Raw genomic sequence first — 10,528 nt, forward strand, 5'->3', positions numbered from 1 at the left:
TAGGCATATTTTACTATTATTTTGTCCAATTTTAAAGTATCTGACTTGGGATTTTTTTTTTTTTTTGTATTAAATATATGTTAACTTTGGAGAACTTATATTTCTGTTGTATTAAGTGTTCTCCTCAGGAACAGAGTATATCTTTTCATTTGTCCAAATGGGTTTTAATAATTTCACAGTATTTTTTAGATAGGTGTTTCACTTTTCCTTAAATTTTCAACGTTTTCATTTGAAATTTGAATGGTATCCTCCCTCATTTTGCTTCTGACTGGTTCCGAGGAAAAACACAGAGCAATTAGTTTGTATATTTATCTTATATCCAAACATCTGCCAAAGGCACTTAATTCTAGCATTTCCAATAAACCTTTAAGCTTTCTAATTATAAAATCCAGTGAAAAATAATAGTATCAGACTACAATTAAGTTTATATTTTCTCCAAATATCATACTGATTATCTTTTTCTTACTGCATTTGTTAAACTTTTATAGCAATATTGGTAATATTGGCAGTAGTTGTAGGCAAGAAGTCCAATTGTAATGGAAATATCTTTTAGCATTTTACCATTGAGATTCACATTTTTAGGTCAATAACATTATCATCATTAAGTAGGCTACTCTCATTGCTATTGTACTTCAAGGTTTTATTGGATAAGTGACCTGTGAATTTTGTCTAATGACAAACATTTTGTCTAATTTTTTGCATCCATTGATATCATATGGCACTCTTCTTTGTTGATGTAATTCTTATGTTGAAAGATTTTTTGATATCCTGAATTCATTTGGTCATGATGCATTCTTTTGATACCCTGCTAGTTTTTTCAATAAAAATTTTATTTTATAAACATTTAACTTCTAAACTTACAAACATTTTATATGTTCACAAGTGAGATTTATGTACATTAAAAAAATCTTGGGGGCCTGGGTGGCTCAGTCGGTTCAGTGTCGCACTTTGGCTCAGGTCATGATCTCATGGTTCATGAGTTTGAGCCCTGCGTTGGGCTCTGTGCTGACAGCTCAGAGCCTGAAACCTGCTTCAGATTCTGTGTCTCCCTTTCTCTCTGCCCCTATCCTGTTGTGTCTCTGTCTCTCTCTCAAATGTAAATAAACATTAAAAAATTAAAAAATTCTTTATCAGGTTTGCACATGTAGGTGATATTGACTTTATAGAATCAATTATGGAATTTTCTTTTTCTATGCCTTAAATTAATTTAAATAATTTGAGTCATCTATTTTTAATGCTTAGCTAACTCTGTGAAGCTTTCTGTTATTAGTGTTGTATTATTATTATTATTATTATTATCATTATCATTATTATTATTGGTGATAGATCTTCATCTTCCCAGTTGAGATTGATTTAACTTTTCCAGGATCCTTGTTCAAATTTTCTAGTTATATTTCACAGAAATTGTACTATTATACAGATTATACAGATATAATAATACAGAAAGTTATCCATCACATCTATATTTTCAAAATTACTTTTAGAGTTTTACCAAGTGTAATAAATAATAATAATAAAAATAAGTCTTTTCTACATATGTGGTTTATGACTTCTTTCTCATTTATTAACTTGCATTTTTTCACTATTACCTGTTAATCAGATTTATGATTAATATGGTGTTTTTTTTTTTTTTTTTGATGTTTACTTATTTTTGAGAGACAGAGACATGGCACGAGTGGGGGAGGGGCAGAGAGAGAGTTCATGAGTTTGAGCTCTACATCGGGCTCTGTACTGACAGTGTGGAGCCTACTTGGGCTTCTCTCTGTCCTCTCCCTCATTAAAATAAAGAAATAAACTTAAAAAAATAAAGAAAATGAATTGTTAATCTCAAGAAGCTGTGGAAGGTATGGGATAAGACAGTATTTCCAGTTAGGTCCAAGAGACACTGTTGTTAAAAGCTTCTTGGATAGAAGTTGTGTAAGGTGCCATGCATGGGGCCAGGGGACTACTGCTCAGGCAATGGTACTGAGCTCTGGCTTGTGAGATATCCTAGGGACATGGGGCCCTATGGGAATGTGCACTTCTTTTCCAAGTGGAATTACTGATGCAAAGTGGGGTGTATATGTGACCAAAACAGCAATGATGTAAGTTGTCAGGCTTGAGCCTGATATTAACCCCACCTTGAACTACCCCATAGTCCATTCTGAGAGTTGGCAAGATGTGTTCAGGACCGGGCTTCTCTGGTCCTTCCTGCCCAGTCCCTCCCCGTGCCTTCACAATCCTGCTCTGTGATGGTGCTGACTGCCTCCCTCTGCTTAGACATTCTCTGCATGGTTGGTCTCTCCTTCCCCACCCTGGCTGTGGGGAAAGTGACTGCTGGCCCCAAACAAGGGAACAGGCCATTTTGGAATCCTTTGTGCAGCTCAGATCAAGTTGTAGCTATAGGAGAATCTGCTGTAGCTGTAGTTTAATGGGAGCTAAATATGATGCAGGTAACTATTTGCTATCATACTGTCCCCCATGTACCTGAATGTCCTTGTCCATGGTAATTCTTCTGGCCAACAGTATAGATACCACGTCTCTGACTGCTCATGACCTTTTCACATCTCCCAGGCTGGGCCAAGCTGACCCCAGCACACCAAAGAAGGGAGAAATATATTTTTCTTGCTAATATCACACCCAATTTTGGGGGCCTCATTTTCTGGCCCAGGATAAATCTCTTACTAGGATGATACCCACATCTACTGCCACAAATGATCTTTGCTTCCCATCATGGGATTATAGTCTGGACAATAGAAAGTATTTTGACAAAAATGTTTGTGAAAACCTCTCAGAGTAAGATGATTCAGACTCTCCATGGTAAACTTGACTCCTGTCTGAAGTGATGTTTGCCCATCAACTTCATCATTGGAGCAGACTTGTTGGACGTCAGGGTCATGAAATGACTGTCAGCGGTTGTGAACTTCCTTCAGTTTGGATTATGTACAAATTGTTTTGTTCACGATGATTAGTGTCCCTTAAGTCAACCACGAAAACAGCATGAGAAACATATAGCATATAGGCACTGATGGGAGAGTATAAAATGCCCAAGACATGATGTGTTCCCGAATCCGGACCATGACGAGACCCTTTAAGTCTGTGCTTTGCGGGGATAGAGTTTGGGAGTCCTGACTGAATTCGGGTTCGTCTGGGTTCACATGCCAGGTTCTCGGGTGTGGAGAACTCTCCTAGGTGTTGAGATTTCAAAATGTGATGACTTTCATGTCCTGAATCGCAATTCTCCACTCATCCCAAATAAACCTGTTTTAGCTGGTAATGTTTAAGGTCAATAACCTTTATGTACCTCATGGGTGTGTACTGCTTATAAAACAGTAGATATATAGGGCAGGCTTTCCGCACAGAGGTTATTGAAAGGCCATATAAACTTTGTGTTACTGAGAATTGGTTCCCTGCTCAGATTGGCTGCTCGCTGCTCAAAAATCAATACTTGGAGACAAGAGATGGTGGGAAAGGAAAGATCTCTTTACTCAGAGGGCCAGCAGCCTGGGAAGATGGTGGACTAATGTCTCAAAGGTCATCTTCCCTGTTCTGGGGAAGCTGGAGACATTAAAGGGGGAGACATGGGGGAAAGGGAGGGGGCTGCATTTGGGAGGAAAAGGTGGCTGGGTGGGTAGTCACGGGTGGACATGACCCTGAACAGACTCTGGCACCCGCTGCAGCTGTTTTCCGGTGCGGTCAGGCCATATCCTCTGTGAAGGTGTGGCCCTTCACTCCCCAAGGCCAGTGGTCTGCAAACCTCAAGGGAAGTAGGTTATTTCTGCTACAGACTGAGGGACGTGGGTCAGCAAGCCAGGGGTGCATAATTTTGAAGCAAGGTCACCCTTTGACAGATTGCAGGACTGTTGTATTTGGACGTTACTTTGTAGCAACATGAGAGATTCCCTCCCTGAAAGCAAGCCCAGCCTTGGCTTTGATCCACACAAAACACTCTTAAGGGTTATCTCTACTAAAACACAGTTGACTCTTGAACAACACGGGCACTTATATGCAGATTTTTTTTTACTAAACAAAACACAGACCTGTATATGTATTTTTTCTTCCTTATGATTTTAATAGCATTTTCTTACTGTAAGAACACCATATATAATACGTATAACATACAGAATATGTGCTAATAGCGTATGTTGTTGGTGAGGCTTCTGGTCAGCAGTAGGTTATTAGTAACTAAATTTGGGGGGAGTCAAAGTTATATGTGGGTTTTGGGCTCCCTGGGGGGTCAGTGACTCTGACCCCCACATCTGTTCAAGGGTCAGCTGTCTGGGATGATCGGCCTGGAGGTGGCATGGGAGGGAGGACCCCTTTGGGAGCTGTTGGGAACTTGTGGAGGGATGAGTGGAGAACTCAGGGGAACTTCGCGAGTTCTGTGCAACAGCCTGAGCTGCTGTGGGGAGACCATCAGTCCCCGCGGGGATTCCTGGTTTCCGCTCCATGTCTGGTCAAGCCAACCGTTCAGGAGATTCCTCTGGAAAGAAACTAGTGTCTCAGGAGGCTGGTCTTTGGTGTTCATTTAGGGCTGCTCTCCAGGAAATCTGTAATTGGCTCTCAGGGGCTCTCCCCTCAGGCAATTGTCAGCTTTCCAGTGGTAAGACCAGGACTAGGATCTGGCAGAGGCGATGGAGGGGGGAGAGGGCACCGCCCGGGAGCTGGTCCTAATGAGAGCCCTTCTTGGCTTCAGCGTGAGCTCCAGGAGGGAGAGTGGGAGGGAGAATACCCAGGGCGGGAGGCGCCAGGGTTCCCAGGCCCTCAGCACATCTTAGGCTTCCTTCTCTTCACGGCTTTCCTGTGGGATTGCTATTCAGGTGAGCTCCCTGTTTTTGTAGAATTCTTTGCAGCTTGGTTCACAGATGCTTTTAGAAAGCTAAAGAATTGGTGTTTGCAGTTTTCTCCACTAACCAATAAGACCTTTCCATTAACCCAGAGTCAAAAACTCTTTTTCAAAGGCCTTTGAGGAAATCCCATGGTCTTCCTTCAGAATCGTGTTGTTGCAGCTTCTGTCGTTGGGATCTTAGAACGCAGGTTTTCAGTCTTCCCTGTGCACCCAGCTCATCTCCTTGTCTCCTGGAGGTGGACTGGGGTCTTTACCCCAATTTTGCTCATGATGGAAATTTATCCTCTTTCTTGTGGGATAACTGAGATATGCCCAAAGTCACGCTGTCTTCTTAAAAAAAAAAAATTAGTATATTTTCTGCTTTATTATGGAGTAAATGCCGAAGAGATTTAAAGAGTTAACAAATTAAAAATTCAAACTAAATTAAAATTTAATTAATTTGTTTTATGTTTATAAAAATAACAAGATTAGCACACACTGTAAAATATATGAGGATAAATTTTCCTCATTTTCTAAAGATAAATTAAAACTCACAGTTTGCATTTCCATAAATGGTGATAGTTTTAACTGAGGACTCCCGGTTATGACTTGTATCTGTACAGGGTTGAGTCTGTGATTGCGTGTTTTTCAGAGAAACAGTAGATATTTTACACTATATTCATTTCCGTCCCAGTTAGAAAGCAGTCTTGGAGCACAAAATTGAGCTCCTTCCCTACTCAGTGGCCCCTCTCTGCTTCTGAGGGGCTGTGGCCTCTCCTGCAGGTGGCCTTGTGTACAACCCACACTCCTTGGCTTTCCTATTGCACCCCCAGTCCCCTAACCCCTTGAAAAACAGGGCTGGAACGTGGTGGTCTGAAAAGCCAGGGTTCTCTTATGATATAAAACTCATTTTCACGACACCGAATCAGAAGCAGGCTCCAGGCTCTGAGCCATCAGCCCAGAGCCCGACACGGGGCTCGAACTCACGAACCGTGAGATCGTGACCTGAGCTGAAGTCGGAGGCTCAACCGACTGAGCCACCCAGGCGCCCCGTGAATGAGCTTTTAAAACAGTACTGAGAACAATCTGGTTTGGGAGATAGTATAAGGGTTAAATTGTAGTGTAGGGCTAACCTATAGCTTGAGAGAGAACAGCTTTGTTTTGACACTGAAGGTTAAGAGATAACAGCCTTGCTTTACTCTTGTAAATTACACTTCATACTCTTGTAAATTAGGCTTCACCAATTAAGGGAACAAAAGTTCAAAGAAAAGTGGCGCCAGAGGCAGGGTCAAGGAGATCAACTGGTTGCGATTTAACAGCAGAAAGTCTAAAATAATCACCCCATCCGGGAACTGTTTCCACCTCATCTGGGAACTATTTCTTTGTTCTGTTCCCAGGTGATAAGACGATGTGGTCGGCTATAAAAACTCTGTACCCCGGCTGTTCGAGGCTGCACTCTGATCAAAAATGTTGGTCCCGATCGGTTGGCCTTGCCTCTCGTTGCAATAAACTTTGCTGTGACTGTCACTGGTGCCCGTAGCATTCTGTTTCAGGAGTCATGTGGATGCAGCAATAGGATACATCCATGTTTCCAGGAACGCTTCCAGCAGATTCTGTGACCACACACACATTTATTTAAATTAGGTGTTCCTCTGGGGATGGAAAGTGGAAATTTTCTTTGGCTCCAGGCTGACTAGCTCCTGTGTCCTGAGTCACAGCATCTTGGCTTCTTTTGAAAATGGCTTATCCCCTGAGTTTCCCTTAATATTCATATCTCACCCTTTGTTTTCACCCTCTAACCACATCCCTGGGTAAGTCAGCATTGTTTAGCATTTGTTCCCTGGTATAATGAAGGTAAGTGGTGCCCCAGGACACTGTAATATGTTTGCTGTCTTCTCATATTGTGGGTGTGGGGGGCTTGATTTTGCCAACATTGAGGTCTTGATGGTGCCCTAGAGGTTGCCACCCGGGGACATGTGCTCTGGGTGCTGCAGCTGCTGTACTCTCTTGTACTTGCTCCCACCCTCAGCTGCTGTGCTCTCTGACTTGCTCCCGCCCTCAGTCTGCCTTCCCTGAAGTAGCCTCTCCCACATAGTTGGAGTGAGGAAAATAATACCTTGTTCCTTTGGACAAAGTCATGAAATAGATTGTAATAGGTACATGTTGGTTTCACAGCAAGATCGTTAACCTTATGTTTGTCCTCAACATGCTAGCCTCCACTACACCTCTCTCTGGTTTCAGCTGGCTCAGTGCCGCCCTAGGAAAGAAGGATTGCGTTTCATTTACGATCTGGAGAGTGAATGAGTGGAATCTGTAGGAATGCAAATCTTGTCACTGTAGGGATAAATGGCTGAGTCAGTATGATCAAGTTCTGGTGCTGATTTCTGGGGTGGTGATAGTGGGGAGCTATTTATTATTGGAGGTCCTGGCCTGCCTCTACTTCTGAGAGACCAGTGTGTAGAAAGAACCCCAGCCTCAGAGTGGGTTTGGGATGTATAAATAATCTAGGGGCTACAGGAGGTCCAGAGGAAGGTCAAATTTGGACCCCAAGGAAGAGCACTGACACGGAGGGTAGGGAATAGACATTAACAGAACCTCTGGGGTTCCTAGGTCCATGGAGCACAAAACCCCCCTAATCACTTCATGTGGGCTTTGGTTGTGGGACAGGCAGTTTTAAACATCAGGGTTTACCGAGCCTTCAACTTTGTTGAGAACTTTGTTGAGTGTGGATATAAATACTAATATCTGTGATAGATGAGCTGGCAGTCTTTGCACAGAGGAGAGATTTCCATGGAGGAGAGAGTGCAGATAACAGAGCAATGAATGGTCACCTCAAAGCAGTGCACCTGCTCCCCAGGATGCAGCTGGGATGTGGAATCGCCCTTCCCCCACTCCAGCTGCCTTGGGCCCAGCTTCCTCAGTACCAGCCAGGTGCAGGTGGACCGTGTCACCTCTGTGTTCCCTTCTGCCTACAGGACAAAGCCCCAGCTCTCCTCACAACAGGACAGGACCCCCATGCTCTGGTCTGGGCCCACATCTGCATCCCTACCTTCCACACTCTTTGCCTCAATCCTAACGCTTCTTCAGAAGTGAATTTCTTTTAATTGCCCTTGGTTGCTTTCTCCCTGACACCCTCTTCCCCTCCTCACACTGTGTGCTGTTTCTTGCCTCAGTTTCTACTCTTCATTTTCCTTTTACCTGAAATGCCCTCACTCCACACCTTCCTTTCTCCTTAGCAATCCCATCAGTCCAGGGTTATTTCCACCCAGGAGGGTTTCTTGCAGGTTGGATTCATGAGCTCTCTTTTAGCCTATTGCAATTATTTGTTGATGTGTCCGTTTTCTCCACAAGATGGTAAGCTGTTGAGTGTATGGAATGGTTTTATTTGACCTAGAATCTTCAGCACCTGTTGCCTGACCAGCTCTTCCCTGTACTTCAAGACTGAGCCTACAACCACCTTCCCTGGCTGGACTGTCATGCCCCCTCCACTCCCTCTGCATTTGGTCCCTCTGTTCCCACATTTATCACATTTCCCCTATAAAACCTTGAATGACTTGATGAAACCAGGATCTAAAGAAGATTGTTTCGATACACGAGAGGGGACAAGGAGTCCACACAGTTGTAACTGCTAAGATCACACAGAGGTGACTGCTAAGAGAGTCATGAAGAGGCTGTGAAGTTGGTGTGTGGGGAGGAGGGAATGTGTAAGAACTTTCCAAGGAACAACCAGTGGGATTTTACCGACTGGAGGTTGGGAATGGGAGAGGGCATTCAGCTGAAATGGCAATGATATGGTAAGCTTGGGATCAAAGCAGAATTTCACACTACCTGCCCAGTTGGTTGTGGCTGGGAAAGATATGAGGATTTGTGTTTGATCCTGCTGATTTTGAGCTGAGGGTAGGGAGTGTCTCACAGGCATTTGGAGGGTATTAGTCTGCTGTTCAGGAGGACGACTGTGTGGCTGGCTCTACACATGAGGCTGGTGGATTCATTGTGTCACAGAAACACTGGGTTGAATTAATAGGGTAAATGGTCCTGAAGACTACGCTTGTGTTTGGACGAACTCTCCTGAGCCATGAAGAACATACACAGTTAAGGACGGTCGGGGGAACAGAGTTGCAGGAGGAAGCCACTATAGGGGGACAGATCAGGATGTGCAAGGGACATTTGTGCGGGAGACTCACCCTCATCTTTTCGCTGTAGCCTTCCTTGTCTTGGAGTTGGTGTTGGAGACAGAGATGCACTAAAATCTCTCCCTTAATCTCTGTCAGGCAGGAACTTGGACGATCCCCATGGAAATGGTTGCTCTAGAAAACCAGACTATCACTGAATTTGTCCTCCTTGGTTTCCATGATGTAGCTGAGCTGCGTCTCGTTTTCTTTGTTGTGCTCACCATTGTCTACGTGTCCATTGTCATGGGGAATGTGCTGATCGTCGTGGCGGTGGTTAGCTCACGGAGGCTCCACACACCCATGTATTTCTTCCTGGCTAACCTGTCCTTCCTGGAGATCCTCTACACCTCCACAGTGGTGCCCAAAATGCTAGAGGGCTTCTTGCAGGAAGCGGCCATCTCTGTGGCTGGTTGCTTGCTGCAGTTCTTTATCTTCGGTTCTCTAGCCACGGCTGAGTGCTTCATGCTGGCTGTCATGGCCTATGATCGCTACCTGGCAATCTGCTATCCACTCCGCTACCCACTCCTGATGGGACCCAGGGGGTGCTTGGGGCTGGTGGTCATAGCTTGGCTCTCTGGCTTCATGGTAGATGGACTGGTTGTGGCCCTAATGGGCCAGCTGAGGTTCTGTGGCCCCAACCACATTGACCACTTTTACTGTGACTTCATGCCCTTGATGGGCCTGGCCTGCTCGGATCCCAGTGTGGCCCAGATGACAACATTCATTCTGTCTGTGGTCTGCCTCACTGTCCCCTTCGGGCTGATTCTGACATCCTATGCCCGGATCGTGGTAACTGTGCTCAAAGTCCCTGCTGGGGCCCAGAGGCGAAAGGTTTTCTCCACCTGCTCCTCCCACCTTGTGGTGGTGTCCACCTTCTATGGAACTCTCATGGTCTTGTACATTGCACCCTCTGCTGTCCGCTCCCAACTTGTCTCCAAGGTCTTCGCCCTGCTCTACACTGTGGTCACCCCTCTTCTCAATCCTGTGATCTACACCCTGAGGAACAAGGAGGTTCATCATGCGTTGCGGAGACTTCTGTACGTTAAGCTCACCAAAACACTCAGTTGAGGGAGAATGGTGGTGAGGATTTTATTTGGACTTTGCATGTCTCCATTGGGGTGTCCTTCAGGACTGGTTGGGGAGGAAGAACTTTGTTCTATTTGACCTTTCTCTCTGTAAAACATTCTGTAGTTACTCTAAAAATGAGCACCAATTTCAAGTGTTGGCTTAAAATTTACATTTATCTTTTATTATTCTTTTTAAAATAGGCTATGAATATTTGATATAGAAAGTAGATACACAGAAACAGAAAGCAAAAATATTGGCTACTTGTAATAGGTGTGTACGTGTGTGTGTGTGTGCATGTGTGTATACACACACATATGTGTAAAACAACTTGGATTGTGAAATTGCAATCTGGTTTTTCACTAGACACTATGTCTTAAACATCTTTCTTTTCAATGAGTATGTAGTTATTCATTCTTCTGGGCTTTTAGGATGGTTAAACGTGGCTTGTTTAATCTTCGCTTATGGGATTTTTTAGTTGTAT

General features: G+C 44.1%; 1 protein-coding gene across 1 annotated transcript; it reads left to right on the plus strand.

Moving 5' to 3' along the window:
- The first annotated feature begins 9,026 nt into the window (after window positions 1-9,026).
- OR11A1 (olfactory receptor family 11 subfamily A member 1) lies at window positions 9,027-10,285 on the plus strand. Its single transcript, XM_060614601.3, has one exon. The coding sequence runs from the start codon at window positions 9,100-9,102 to the stop codon at window positions 10,045-10,047; it is 948 nt and encodes a 315-aa protein (XP_060470584.3). The 5' UTR covers window positions 9,027-9,099; the 3' UTR covers window positions 10,048-10,285.
- Window positions 10,286-10,528: the final 243 nt, after the last annotated feature.

The sequence above is a fragment of the Panthera onca genome, chromosome B2, assembly GCF_046562875.1.
Source record: "Panthera onca isolate mPanOnc1 chromosome B2, mPanOnc1 haplotype 2, whole genome shotgun sequence".
In the NCBI taxonomy this organism is placed as follows: domain Eukaryota; kingdom Metazoa; phylum Chordata; class Mammalia; order Carnivora; family Felidae; genus Panthera; species Panthera onca.